At 38.3% G+C, this 16,020-nt stretch overlaps 1 protein-coding gene across 7 annotated transcripts in view; it reads right to left on the reverse strand.

The window, feature by feature from the left end:
* The window catches only part of BCHE (butyrylcholinesterase), a 94,267-nt gene extending 88,062 nt beyond the window's left edge, over positions 1 to 6,205 (reverse strand). For all 7 annotated transcript variants that reach the window (XR_003092862.1, XR_003092863.1, XR_003092861.1 and 4 more), the window contains exons 1-2: positions 6,102 to 6,205; positions 694 to 2,218 (exon numbers count right to left, since the gene is read on the reverse strand). Coding sequence is in view for 2 of the 7 variants with exons in the window: in XM_014517490.2 (XP_014372976.1) it covers positions 694 to 2,213 (1,520 nt within the window). In the remaining 5 variants the exon portion in view is untranslated. The remainder of the gene's footprint in view (positions 1 to 693; positions 2,219 to 6,101) is intronic.
* Positions 6,206 to 16,020: the final 9,815 nt, after the last annotated feature.

A 16,020-nucleotide genomic window follows, 5' to 3' on the forward strand; every position in this document is an offset into this window, starting at 1 on the left:
ACTTCAGATTCCTATGAGCTTGAGTAGAAAAGGTTGGATTTCAAATGCTCAAGTCCCATTTAGTGCCCCATATTAAGTTAACATATTTGAGTTTTGTATCAGCCAAGGTAAATTTCACTCTGAGGGGGAGTCCCAGTGTGTTCAACAGCCATCAACTTCAATGATCACCAGATTGCACTTATACAAGAGAAGTGAATATAGAAAAAACAGGACTGGAAAGGACCTCCTAAGTCATTGAGTGTATATCCGTGCTACTGCAGGCAAGCACATCATATAAGCCCTTTCATGAACTAATCAACCTCCATTTTAAAATGGTTTGGATTTTTTTGTTCCCATTCCTAATGGAAGTCTGTTCCAGAATTGCAGATATTATTTTTTTATATTTGAAACTGTTGCCTTCACTTACATCTGCTACCACAGCAAAAATGTGTTGTGTATGCCTGGATAGGTGGCAGATGACTAACAACTTTGAAGGGTACACAGTGTTTTCTTAAGCTCAGTCTGTACAGTCAGCTACATTTCAATAATTTATTTTACTGAGACACCGTTTTTAATCAGTAATGAGATAACAGAAGTTCTGACTAACTGGACAATTAATCATAGCCTTCACTAGGATCCAAGTCATGACCAACAGGATCATCCTTTTTAGTTTAGGCATATGGAATAAAAGGAACTAGCCAAACATAAACTTACCCCGTTTTTGCAAAGCTTGTCCAGTATCTCAGTATGGATCTACTCAACATTTCTTCAGCTTTGGTATAATTAACTCTTCTTTCTAGAGGCAACCCAAATACGAACTCAATCTCATAACCATGCATTGCTCCCATCCACTTTGGCCAGGCAAGTTTTGAAGACTGATGTTCAAAGAAGTATAAGAAGGCATTATTTCCTAATTGAACAAACTTTTTTGTGAACTCTACTACAGGACATATGAAACTGTAATCTCCAACAACATCATCCATGGCATCACGATAATGTTCAGGCTTCTGCTCATCTTCCAGGTCTGTGTAGTGGAAAATGATTGATTCTATGGCAAGTTCACTTGCTTCTGGAAAGAACAGCCTTAAACCTGCTCGAAATTCTGTCCTATTAATCAAGCTATCATTATCTTTGCTGAAACCAGGTGCCCCATACACTAGAAAAGCTGATCCTTCATCTTTGTTAACTCCCAATAAGATCTGTGTTTGTTTAAGAACGCCACGTTGCATCAATGTTTCTGGCATATCAGTGAGAAAATCACCATCAACTGTTGGACAGAAAGATACTTTTACAATAGAATTAGGTGTTGAAATGAAAACTTCACCCTCAAGTATATCCTCAGGATCCTTGTTTTGGAGACAGAGAATTATATCTGTCTCATTGTTGGCAGAACAGTGGAGAAGTTCAGCGAAGGTCAAAGTTCTGTTCCTCGCCTCAGAACATGTTATTGCACTCCATGGGGCATTAGCAGAGCCGCTCTGCATGATGGCTCTTGTGAAGAGGGGATGGCTTTTAGGGGAAAGGAGATGGTAGTTGACACAAGCAGCTCCAGCACTCTCTCCAAATAAAGTCACACTTTTTGGATTGCCACCAAATGCTGCTATATTCTCTTGAACCCACTGAAGTGCTAACCTTTGATCAAATAATCCCGCATTTCCTGGAGCTTCCTCATTTCCTGGTAAAGCCAAAAATCCTAATGCACCTACTCTGTAGTTCATTGAAACTATGATGACTCGTTCAACCCGGGCCAGAAACTTGCCATCATAGACAGGCAAAGAAGATGTCCCTGACTGAAAGCCACCTCCATAGATCCATACCATGACAGTTGCATTTTTGGGTCTGGGAGAAGGAACCCATACATTGAGGTATAAGCAGTCTTCACTAAGATTAGTTCTTGGATTCCACATTTCTGATCCAGGGAACCCAGGGAACGTTTTGTCTATATTCTGATAACAAGAATTTGCATGTTTTGTGGCATCCCAAGTCTCTGACCATTTCTCACGGGGTTCAGGTTTTTTGAATCTCAGTCTACCAATTGGTGGCTCTCCATATGGAATTCCAAGAAAGGCTGTCACAGTTCCCCCAAGTACAGGCAAGTTGATCCCTCTTATTTTTCCTTTCTTAGTAGTAACTATAATGTCATCTTCAGGCTCTGCCTTTGTGACGAACATATGCAAAAGAAAAAAACAGACTACGTATCTGGAGTAGACACCTCTTCCATTGTTCCACATCATAATTCCTGTAATAGAGAAGAGATAAACATGTAGAAGCATGCCTACTTATATTCCAATCTTGCTGCAAGCAAGAAGAATGCAACAAGGTTTCAACGGGAATGTAATTGGTGTGCTTCTGCTGCAGAGAGCATCCTGGCCTTTGAACAGGCTTTAGAAATAGTTGTCATTGGCCATGCTTGCTGCTCAACCTGAATCAGCAGCAAAAATTCTTGCCCCATTTACTGCTACCAATTTCTAACAATCAATCATTTTAATAGTGTAAAGAGTGCACTTGGATGATAATCCTGGTCTCTCCTGTATGGTCATTGCTAATTACAGTTGGGCCTCTATTGTAATTAGCATTACAATTGCCTCAGTGTTTTACTGGAAATGCTCTAAAACAGGCTTGTACAGAACAACATGAGGGTTACTGAGGGTTAGATGGGATTGGTCTGATGAAGCAGTGTGTGCAGTGAGACTCTAACTATGTAAAGGATTATCCATATACCCCATGCAGCATGAGACTTGGACTAATCACTACAGTTACTAGTTACCATCATGTTCCTTCAGAGTTTACACTTGTATTCCTGAGCCAAAGAAACATGTCTGTTCCTTTCCCCCACACAAATAATTCTTGGACAAAACATATTTCATCTGTATTACCACATAATATTTGGTTGTCAGGAGTTTTCCTATTTGTTTTAGTTGACAGGTACCATTAACCATTCATCCCTGGGATTATTACATAACAAAAGTGTTACGCAAGACACAATGGCTGATTACAATGTTTTTAGTCGATGGTTACTTTGGTTATTCATATAATAAAGTAAATAGAGGGAACTATTAACAATGTATCTTACAAACAGTTAAAAAAAAACAACCCCAAACCCCCCAAAAACCAAGTTATAAAGATATCAAGACACTTTTACTGCTAAATCTATTGCCTGAATTCAACTCACACTCAGTTTTTTCCACAAGTAAAAGGATATTTCAAAACATTTGTTTCACTGTGTACTCAACCTTAACTGGCATCCCTGTCATTTAAACTAGATTTTACCCTAATTTTGGAGGTGACTAATTTTCAGGAATATGTTCTTTTTTTCCTGTAGGGACCTCTCTAAATGACCTGTCTATACTCTATTGTAGATATTGACCCAGTGTCTATATTTGATTATGGTCTTGAAGGGGTATCCAAATGGGTTTGAAATACAATAGTTATAGGATAAAACATTATGGCTGTAAACTCAACAACGCATTGAACAGTCACACTTTTCTAGTCACACTTCTTTGCTATTGGAGGTGCTTCTCATAACTACAGGCACATACTGTGTATCCACTGACATGTTTTTAACACTCATTATACCTAAATAAAAAATTCCTTGCAAGATCTTGTGTCCATGAAATTATGAATAATTGAATCTATAGCTACCATTGCCTATAAGAACGGGTGTTTTAGTTATCCCTTGGAATGTACATTTATTTGGTTTAGTCTCTGCAGTGCCTGGCCTTGCAGTGGCAACCATAATAGGGCCAAATCCTTGACTGGAACCAGTCTAGGACCTCTAGACTAAATAAAAAACAATGATTGTTTTAAGAATTGAACACTTAAGAATGTGCTTAAGTTTAAGCATATGAACAGTGTCAGTGATGCTTGTCCTTATAGTAGAAAGTACTAAACTTTTCTTATAACAGTTTTTCTTCTTGACAGCAGCATATCAGAAAAAGGACAGTCTGTTTCTGTGGAGATATTCAACAAAGGTTCCTTTTTTATTACTGTTCTGTTGGAATTAGTATACTCAGTACTGCCACTTTAAAACAGTCTATTCATTGTTAAGGAGCAGTACTTCTCTTCTTAAAAGGAGCAAGGCTCATTCCTGTGGAAAGTACAGATACGTGCCTAATCTAAGATCACTCTGCTTGTTGTTTATTGTTGGAAAGCTGGAGGAATATAGAAATAAATTAATATAGAAAAAAACTGAAAAAAAATTGCTTCAAGTAGTTCCTGTCCATGAGATAGCATTGATGGGACACAAAGAGAGAGAGAGAAATTATCAAAAGACTTCATTGTAACTGTCAAAAGCCTGAACAAGTACAAATCTATAGTATACTGATAAACTTATAAGGAAAAATATTTAAATTAATACCACCTCTTATGGTAAACTTCTAAGGGTGAATTTAAGTGTTAATGAGCTTTTACTCAATATTAGCTGAGCTGGAAGTTTTACTTGATCAGAATCAAACATGCATACATACATACGTACATACATGTACAAAGCTTTACAGAGGTGAGCAACCCTGACTGATAGGAACTATTCACATGTGCAAGTGCAGCCTATGCATAAGTGTTGGCAAAATCTGAGCCCTAGTGCTCCAAGCTGCAGTCATTACCTAAGCCAAGCTCCCTGTTGCAAACCTGGATTCTAGTTTTGGCGATTACTGATTTTTTTTCCCTGTAAGTAAATAATTTGATCTCCTTGTACATCAGTTTCTCGCCCACTAAATGGGTATAATGATCACTACCCAGCTTTGAAAAGCACTCCAAAGTGCTCCCTATAAAAAAATTCTACAAAAGAATGAAAGATTAAGCAAGGGTCAAACTCTGGTTCTATTGCTTTGAAATAAACTCATGTGAATCGATCAGGAGATGGCATCATTATTGGGCTAAGAAACTAACAGCATATAAAGTCAGTAATCATCTAATATACAGTAGTTCAGGGTAAGAGTGGCAATTTTAAATACTAGTCTGAAATTGCCACTGAAAGCAAATATTGAACACAGAATTTCTAAGTGCAACCTAGGAGGACTGAAAAAAAAAAAAAAGATTAGAATAATGATTGCAAATACTGTCAATGTAAGGAAAAGAAAACTGAGAATGTTATAAAAATGAGATGCTAATATTATTAACATCAGGAGTATGGGGTTTAAAATAGACTTTAAGAGTTACATTATTTAACGTTCTCATGTTAGTTACAATATCTACTAATGGAGCCACAAGGAGAAGCAGCAAATACAAATTAGAAACCCTGAACTTCTGACCCATATTTCTAAAATACTGTAACTAGTAATGTAAATATGGAGCACATAATATAAGGAAAAATCAACATTGCACCTTTTATGTAGCTCTAAAATAATTTTTTCATCAACTCCATAAGAAATCAGAAGTCAGTCAGTCAAATTTGGGGACACGCACATGCAAAACTTTTACACTCCAAAATGTAAGCACAAAACTAGTTTCAAGTTACTTATCCAGCTAACAGCAAGAAAACTAGCAATTGACAGAAAAGTATTACTACATTTGGTATGTGTAGTAAAAGACTATTTCACAGGGGTTTTAATTCTGCATTAAAACAAACAGAGATATAAAACATATTAAGCTAAACCAACATGACTGGATTATAACTACAAGAGTAAAAAAGGTCAGAAGATTGCTTTAGCCTGTCAACCCTTACCAAATAGAGATATATAGCTTAACATATTTGTGCACTTGGAAAAGTTGCTTCTTTATTAGGTTTATCCAATAAAAGTTAAGTAAAAGCTAACTTTTGTATTCTATTTCGGTAAGGAAATGTGATTTATTTCTATTGTTTCCTCTTTCAGCAAATCTTTACCCAAACAAGAAATCTATACACAACACTATGTAATCTTTATTTAAATAGAAAAGATAGCTGAATTAATAAATGATTTCCAGCTTGGTTTAATTTACTTTAGCCTGGGTTTCCTTAAATAATGTCAGGGTCTCATACATATGCCTGCTTACTTGTTCCATCAGTTCCATTTACAGAGTACGTATACCCAACAGTGCAACAAATGGACAGAATATAACATTTTAAAAGATCACAGACCTTATATACATCAAGCTAAATGGCAACTTATACTGTCAGACAGAGACATGTAAACAGAAGCACTTACCCCAGTTTCTATTACAACAAGTATAAAGTTTTTAAGAGTCAAGATCTATGAATACTTCAGTGAGATGCAGTATGCAGCTGCCGCTTTAAGCCTGCAAATTGGACAGTACTGACATTATAATCAACTGCTTCTGACACAAAGCTCGCGAGAGTTGGTCTCAGCAACTTGATCTGTAGGCAGCCGTTCTTTAGTATCAGACATCTGTGCAAAGGCTAATGGTATAGTTGTAGAAATGCTTCAGGGTTCGCCAGGTTTGGAGCAATCAAAGATTAGGTTTTATCAGCAAGGGATAATAAAATGATCTTTAACACAGGGCTACAATTCTGTAACATGTTAGGCTGTAAAAATAACAACAAAATCATAAATATCTGACCTTTGCTTCTATAAGTTCTTCTGTCTTCCATAACAAGCCATTTCTACCTTCCTTTTTTGTCATTTGTAATTTTCAAGATTTGTGCATGCTTCTGGGAAAAATATGTAAAATAACTTAAACTACTATTTTTCTCTGAGGTTATTTTATTATTTCTAGCTGTCATCAAAAGTAGAGAAAATGAGAGCTATGCTATGCAGATACACCATCAAGTAACAGGAATCAATTGTATGATCTGAAGTTTGATGCTTCAGTGCCAATTATGCTGGGGCATGGTGGGAGAGTAGTTAAGACCTCTTACTCGGGCTCCAGTGCCACAAGTTCGTGCCTTGTTATGTGCTAGAAGTTGCATATGTCTTAGCTGTAAATGGCTACATGGTCATTCATGCTATGGAGGAAATGTTGACTGGATATAATGCTTACCGCATTACACTCTTGTGTAGTCGGCTATAGAAACTGGCAGGCATGGCTTAACTATGGTAGCCCAATGGCCATTTGGCTTTATTTCTTGCTATACATAGCTGTGGCTTGTATTTCCAATTGTAGGTTTTAAAATATTCACATGTATGACTTTTCTCTACATATTTCCTATTTCCTCAACTTGAAGAAATAAGAGATCATCAGTACTGGGCAGTAATTAAAATGGAGTAATGTGCTCTTTGGATGAATCTGGACTGACGCGTTCTTCTTCTAATGTATGTTGTTATAGCATTCATGAAGAGTTTTCAGCTTAAATCAGAAAGAGACAAGGGGTAGAAAGAAGCAAGCATCTTATGAGGTCACTCAAGAAACCTATGGCAGTCAAGAAGTGAGCCCAGACAGACAATCACTCCAGAGCTTGCCCCACCTTCCTACCACACCAGGCTTTCTCTGGCACTACAGTGAAGGAAGACCACAAACTTTTTCCTCTCCTCATATGATCAGCCTCACCTCTCCCTACACCATGAACAGCATGAAATTTTATTTTGGCTGGGAGATGAAGCAAGAACTTTCACTAGATATAATAATCAAACTCTAGTTCAACTAACCAAAAGCAATATTTATTGTTAATGTATGAAGCAAAAGGAAAGCAGAAATAAAAGGTTAAATATAAAGTGTATAGAACTTAACTTGGAAATTGGTATAAAATTCAGGAAGCTAACGTATTAAATGGGGATTGGTGCAGTAAAGAAGCTTGCAGTAAAAACAGTAACATAATTTCTCTTAGGATATTTAAGAGATATCCTTTAGGTTCACATGTCTGTTAGGAATTCCTTGCAACATGCCTTTGTAAGAATATGTCACCAGGCCAAATCCAAAGCCCAGTTAGAGGTCCCCATGGCTTTAGTGTGAAAGTGTCAAAAATACATACTAATTTGGGATTAAAGTTTCTTGGCTTAGATGCTGAGCTCAGTTACACAAGTACAAATCCTTAGTGATTCAATAGATTTTAACTAGAAAAATTTGTGAGCAGCCTCTAACTCCCTATTATTTAAGTATCATGAAGTATTATTGCCTACTTGAAAGTATGATTAAGTTACTGGGGGCCTGCGATTTAACTTAAACCAGGAAGGGGTCTGGGGCAGAAGTTTCATAAACTGACTTGATCCAAATCAGTTAAGCCTGATACTACATTCAACAAGATTTATATTAAATCAGTTTCAGCCATTTTGAAACTGGTTTATGTGCACTGAACTTCTGTTCTGTTACAGGTTTAAACCAGTTTCTGATCACTTAAACCAGTTTATCTATACCTTCTGTCCCTAGCCAAAAGGAACAAACACACCAACCTTACAGAAACTAATAATGTTGTCTGTTTTCTATTTTAACTTGAAAACAAGTCTTCTAGGTAGCCTGAAAATTACAACAAACATCCATCATGCAGACTGACTAAATTCAAGGTGTTAGGGTTTTTATGGAAGGTATTATAAAAAGTACTGGTTTGATTTGTGGATCTTTCAGCATCTAGGTTGTTGGAGGGCACCACTATGGTTGTTTTACTGACCTCATCTGTGCGTCTTTCTATTGGCTAGCATTTGAGATATGGCACAATAAGTGGTACATTAGGATGGATGGTCCAGGATTTTTTTAAGGTATTAGTTATAGGTGCTTTTCTGTTTTGTTTTGTTCTGTTTTGTTTTGTTCTGGTGGTTGAAGAATTTTTTAGAAATTATTCATATCTTTTGAAACAACTTAAGTGGGGGGGGTTGTCTGCTTAAAATTAACATAGAAATGAAAGTCTTATCATTGTGAACTAGGACAAAAATCCCATCTGTGTTAAAACTTAAGAGTGAATACTAGCATAAAAGTTGTAAACACCTTCAGTAAGATTAGAGATATTGGATATGCTGGCTGTTTTTCACAGTACTCATTTAGGACTACGGAAGGAAAATATACAAAATAGCAGAGATACTGATGATGATATGCAATATCTTACAACGAGAGAGGAGCAAATGTTACAGTATAGTCACTTTCCCTTCTTCCACAATGAAACTAAAGAGTATCTTGGAAAAAAACAGATTGTTTGCTTGGCCTCAGTTCAAGTGAACATACATGAGAGTGTCATTAAAAATAGGTTTGTATTGCACTTGAATTAATAATCTCTGAAAGGTGCCATAGATATATTACTACTACTACTACTACTACTACTAAGTAGTTATCTAAAAAATACAGAATGACTATAAGTAGGTTTTATAATTGGCTCCCTTTTGGTTAGAAAATGTTAAAATGCACACATACATACACATTTATTGGATAAATATAGTCAGAAAAAAGTCCTTTTAAAATTATGCCAATATATCTGTATTATCTATTTGTTTAATGTATGGTTTGCTACAATGCCCAGCACCCATGCTTTGAATGGCAATGTATATATTAGTACAAAAATACATTCTACATTAATTTAGAAATTTGGTAGCAGAGTATTTTATAATCTAGGCCAAAAAGTAAATCTATGCCCAACTATAAGATAATTGGTTTGCTAAACACTGATGAAGCCATCTGAAGTTTACAAGGGGCTTAGAGAAAATGCTATTGAACTACAAAGTATTATTATGTTTATAAGCAATTTTAGTAAATTAAATGTGTGGGGGTTTTTTGGCTTTTTTGCATGAGTAGTCTAGATTCAGTACCTATTGAGATACATTGATGAAATCAGGAATAACCCAGAGCAGCCTGAACTCTACTGTAAGCCATTATAAGTGATAGGCCTAGTTATTTTTTAAACAGTTTGACTGACCTCCTACAACCTCAGACAGACAAGAGTATTTCACTCTCAAATGGAGTATGCTGAACTTTGAGGATCTCACTTTTATGAGCTCTTTTCCCTTCATATGGTTCCTTGACCTGAGGCTGCTTTTTGACTACTGGACATCAGTACTCTCCTCCCAGAAAGGATTCATTCTTGATCTAATCCATTGACAAACAGCCTGCTATTTGACCATCACAAAGAAAGTGAGTGAAAAAGTGCTTATGAGCGAAAAGTGCTCACATTTTATCTGACTTTTGTGTCAATATGTCTAAGACAAAACCTTAATTATAAGCAGGAATCAGCACAGCTACAGAGAGTAAAAACTTTACCACTGAAACATATTGCAGCTGTTTGACAAAGGTAACAGGATGAGAATCATTTACTAAGATTTTTCAAGCAGCCTTCAATATTGCAACCTTGTAAAGACTCCAAAAGAGCCATTTACGAAGTGCTATTTTAATAAGAGTGATGTAGATATGACAGTCCAGAAATTATGCAATAGAGAAGGATTTCTTAGGGTGATATCTTTTATTGGAACAACTAGAATTAGACAAGCTTTCAAATGCAAGACATCTGACAAAATGTTTTGCATTCAAAACCTTGTCTAACTCTACCCCAACTACCTAGATTGTCCAATAAAAGATATCATCCTAAGGTATCCTTGCCTATTTTAGTAAGAACCATGTAGGAAACTAACATTCTCTCTCTATGCTTGAAACACACAGTAAATCATAACTGATTATGTGAAAATGTGACATTGGTATGAACTAACAAATAGATCATATTTCAATTCCTTAGGCTTTCATAATGTCTTTTGTGGTATTTGTTTGCTACCCTTACATGTTGTAGTGCATTCAAGAACTCACATATAATTTAACACCTCTACATCTGCAACAATACAAGAAAATGAAACTGCAAATAAAAATTCACTAGAAAAGAATGTAAATGTTGTAATGGTTATTGTAGTCCAGTGTTTGGACCAGTCTGAGACTGTGATTACTTTGGTCATTCATAAAAGTTATTCTTTTGCTGGTGGCGATTCCTAAAAAAAGATTAAATTGAAGAGGACAGCCAGCAGTGGGGAAACAGATGGAATAACAAATAAAGTAAATTGATTGTAAATCTCAGATTAAAAAACAAAGCTTGAAAAGTTCCTTAGAGAATTATTTCTATAAACTGACTTCAGAAGCGCTCAGTGAAGATGAAGCAGTCTGTCCATGGTCAGTGGTCACAGGGTCTTCATGTCAAAGAGGATGTGACACTGACTATATGTGGTGCATCCACCACAGTAAAAATGTTCTGAATGTTCTCAAATGTTTCTGAACTGTGAATCATCCAAACATTTTTTAGATTTCTGAAAACCTGGGTATGGCAGCCAGGGTGTGCAGTCAATGAGGTTTTCCTGTTTATACTGTAGCTACTCAAATACCCCACAGTAATCTACTACAATTCAAAGAGCACCCCCCAACACTGACCCCACATCCCTAATTGTCCCCTACTACCCGCATTTAAACCAATAAAAAGCATCATCAAACAATTACAGCCTATACTCAAAAAGGATCATGTGTTGAAATAGTCCTCCCCCACCTGTTAGCTTTCAAACACCCCCCTAACCTTCCCCAATTCATCATCAGAAGCAAATTCCCTACCAGTTAAAAGATAGACAATGGGACATACCCATTTTAACAATAAACACAAAAGCTATGAATTAATCTCCATTGCCACCCAGAATGAAACCCTTAGAATCCACAGATCCTACACCTCTACCCCAGACTGTGGTACATCTCCTCCGGTGTACCATCTGCCCTCATAGAAACTATGTGAATGAAATGAGACAAACTATGTACCAGGGTAAAAGAGCACAGGAAAAGGATAAAGGTCTTAGAGAAATGCATATAGATAGGACAACACTTTTCACAGAGAAAGCGCTTGATTTCTGATCTGAGAATCCTTACACTCAAGGAAAATTTACAATATATCTTCAGAAGGTGGACCTGGAAACAAAAAATCATAACTTTACTGGACATCAAAAACTAAGAGCTGAACATAGAAACTGAGTTTATGACTTTACAGTTTACCTGCTAATCTCTATGTAGTCCGTATGTGATAAAGACCCTTTTCCTTCTTGGTCTTCCATTTATCAAGTTATTCTTTCTATTGCATTTCTCTGGTCTTTTAGCTAATCCTGATAAGGTCTCCTTGATTTTTTTCACAGCCCTGCTCCATTCCTATAAGAGGACTACTTTTTATTAACATATGGAGTTTTACCCCAGCTGTTGTTCTGTTACACAGCTCAAGTTGTGCCTGCTTCTTTCCCATATCTGAAAAGGGTACTTTGTGCCTGAAAACTTGTCTAAAATCTCTCCCAACTATGCAGTTGGTCCAATGAAAGATATCACTCCTCAAAATCCTTGCCCCTCACATATTTCCAGTACTACCACAGCTAGAACATCACACCAACACTTTGAAACTGTTATCTATTTATAAACAATATGGAGGAACTAAAATTGGTATAACCATTAAGCATTCTTAATTTTTTCTTCTTATTTGTTTAGTTATAGGCTGCTGTCATTTTCACCTTATTGCACTTATTACCCTAATTAAATACAGCTATAATTTTATCGTTATTAGTACAAGTGTAGGCTGTTATTTCACAAAAAACCCTAAACAAATAAACCCTAGGGAAATCTATGCAAATGAAAAATATACTGCTAGTTGAAAGATATATTTCTTCTTATTATTCTTCTAGTATGTTTATTTACTGTTAGTTCCCTATGGTATTCTTAAAACAATTCTATTTTTTCTGACTTATATAGGACTTACTTCTAGAAACAGAATGTAAAAAATAATAATAATATATACTCCAAGTTGGAGTATACATTCATATAATAATGTATACTCCAACTTGCATAATATTATATTTCCAGTTATTTGGTTTACAAGAAAACAAGCAAAATTAAGTGTCAGCACATTTTTTAAATGTTGTGCTTATGTGTCAGAGATAAACAAATTATGCTTTAGATTCCAACGAGTTCTGCTGAAGAATTAAATTAATTGGATACATGGCACAGAATGCATGGCACTCACCAAAACTATTTTGGGACCCTTTATAAATACTACAAAAAATATATGCATAAGCACCTATTAGCTATCTTTAAACTAGCTACCTTAGGTACCAGTAACTGCCTAGCTATTACAGCTAGAAGCTCCAAGTGCACCTTGAGATTCTGAAGAACTGCAAATTGCCTGTTTTATGTCACTGGAGTATACTGAAGTTACTCTAATAGGCTGGGTAGCACGGCCTAGCCTTAACCCTCACCTGAAGTGGTGTAACTCTGAGATGCTCACAAGGCACTTAGCAGAAGTTAACGAGCTTTAATGTGCAGATGCTTGCATTTTAAGTGTCCTTAGTATGCTTTAACTGTAACTTTTAACTTCACCTTGATTATGTTTGGTTTTACAGGAAACTGTGGCTCATTCACTATCTACGGGGAATGCAAATAATGGCAAACTATCTAGTGGTGACCAGTTAAGAGGGGCTTATTATAGGGGATAGGGGAAAGGAGCAAGAATTAATTAAACTAGAGAGACATTATCTCATAGGCAAATAAAGCAGTGCTTACTATAGTAGATTGAGCCTTGAGCTGAGAATCAAGAGCTCTTTCTGAGTCCTGATTCTGGTTGTCATGAGGTGCTTTTGGCCAAGTCACCTATACAACTCTCTTGTGTCTTCACTTACTCAACAGTAAAAGAATGATAACAGTTCTTAATGACCAACCTCATCGGGATGCTGTAAGTTTTAAGCACTTAGAGCATTTATATACATGCTCTGGGAGTTGGGGGGGGGAGGGGGAGGGGGAGGGCAGTTTAATTAGAGCAACTCCAAGAGCTTCTCTAATTAAAGCACCCAGAGCATCTCATGTATCAGCATCCCTGAGCTGAAAAATGGCAGTGGGGGTGCTTTAACTAAACCTTGTCAAATAAGCTTTGGTTAAAGCACCCCTGCCACCATTTTTCAGCATGGGGATGCTGATACACATGACACTGGAGTCTGCTGGAGTTATTACCATGCTCCAACAGACTTGATTAATCAAATCTGCTCTGACACTGTAATTACAGCCTCATTGCATATGTATGAGCACCCACAGTTGCTCTACAGAACACTGAAAATGTAAAGTAAAATATAAATGCTTCATCTCCATCTACCAAGGGATCAGTTTAAGGTAAACTTCTGTACAGGTTTCAAATGATTCCTATACTGAGACAGTAGATAAACAGCATTTATCATATTTCATTGGGAAAACATATTCCTGAGTGATCTTAGATTTTTAATGGTATTGGAGAGAAATTACAAAGAGGGTGGAGATGGGCTTCTGTCTGTGACTGTAGGGGACAGGCCTAGGACCAATGGCCTCAAGCAGCAGCAGGGGAAATTTAGGTTGGAGACAAGGAGGAACTTTTTGACCATGATGGTGGTCAAGTATTGGAACAGACTATGTAGAAAAACTGTGAATCTCCATCTTTGGTAGTTTTCAAGAGCAGATTACACAGACATTTGGCTGGGATAATAATGAGCAGGGGTCTGGGATGGATGACCCCCCTGTTTTCTTCCAGCCCTACTTTCCTATGACCCTGTGATGCTTATGTACCATCTTATAGATTTAGGTAAAATCGGAAAAATGATACAAGTGAATCATTTCAAAATAATCAATTATAAATGCATGTAAGGCCTAAAGAGTAGCACCATGACGATCTGTACTCCCTGTTGTCTTCACTGTGGTGGCAGCATGCTCCATAGCCAGAACTCGCAAATACACTTTGCCAGCTCCCCTTACTTGTACACTCCAAATGCAGAAATGTGGTGATGCAGCTGCTCCAAGGTTAACCCCTGTGGCTGCTCTCAAGCATGCCAGAGATGGAGGTAATTAACTGCATGAAACAATTCAGAATGGCTTTACTGGTGCATTTTTAGGAGTGAAGGATGTGAGGAGAAGAGGGCTGGTAAGGTATACTCAAGAGCATCCCTGCTGGAACACTGGAAGATCATGGTATAATGGTGACATACTTTTTATAGAAAAAAAGAAGATAAACTGGATCAATGCAAGATTGTCTATTCCTCTCACCTCCAACAGATAGTTCTGTAGTGACTTGTGATGACACTGACAAACTATTAAGAGATAGTATTAAACAAAATATTTATCCAAAGTCATGAAATCTGAAATGAGATCAACTAGGGCCAATTAAGTGATAAATATAAGTCTAAAATTTGATTTATATATGGTCTGGTCATTAGTGAAACTTAGGTGCTATTAAAGATAGCTCATTACTCTTATCTCAGTACTGGTTTGAAACGCTGCAAGAGGCACGTGCAGGAATGAGTAAATGTTCCCCGTGCTGCAAATTTGCAGCGGGGGGGTAAAATTAGCCCCCTGGATATCCAGGGGTCAAAAAAAAAAAAAACTGCGGCGGAAAAAAGGGCCTCTGTGTTTGGCCTCTCCCAGGTGCTGAAGCATGCTGCCTGCAGTGACCAGGACCTGGGCTCTGTGCCAGGTACGTGGGGCGGGGTGGGACCTGGAAGTGGGGTGGGGGGGACTACTAAGGGTACAAGGGACAACAGAGGGAGCAGCTTGGGAGGGGTGGGTCAACCGGCCGCACCCCCCCACATGGCTCCAGCTCCCTCCCCCTAGCCCCACGGCTGGGTGCAGCCCTCCACTCACCTCCCTGCTCAGCTCCAGTCCCACACTTGGCCTGCACCTGGCTCCAGCCCTCCCGCTCTGTCTGTGGCTGGGCACAGCCCCCTGCTCACCACCCTGGTCAGCTGCGGCCTCCTCACTCAGCTCCAGCCCCTGATCAGCCCACGGCCAGCTACACCCTGTTCACTCACCCCCCCACCCACCTGGCTGCAGCCCCCGACATGCTCCCCGCTTGGCTGCAGCCCCCTTGAGTGTCTCCCATCTGCTTACAGCTCCCCACATACTCCCCACCCACCTACAACCCCTCCTGCATACTCCCCACCCAGCTGCAGCCCCCCTGCATGCCTTCCACCTGGCTGCAGATCCCAACATGCTCCCTACCTGGATCCAATCTCCCCCACAGCTTACCAGGAACAGCAGCTGCATTGTTGGCCTTGTGGCACAGTCCCCCTGCACAGCGGGGGGCAGCGTGGCTCGGCTCCAGCCACCAGGTATCCATGTGGCCTCTGCTACAGCATGCTCCTGCAACCTATCTCAGTGCAACACAGCGTGGGGCTGTGTGCTTTCAGGCAGCTCCAGGCTGACACTTGGGGCTCTGAACCACTTGTGGGGACTGCCAGCCACACC

Source organism: Alligator sinensis, unplaced genomic scaffold (genome assembly GCF_000455745.1).
Source record: "Alligator sinensis unplaced genomic scaffold, ASM45574v1 scaffold787_1, whole genome shotgun sequence".
In the NCBI taxonomy this organism is placed as follows: Eukaryota; Metazoa; Chordata; order Crocodylia; family Alligatoridae; genus Alligator; species Alligator sinensis.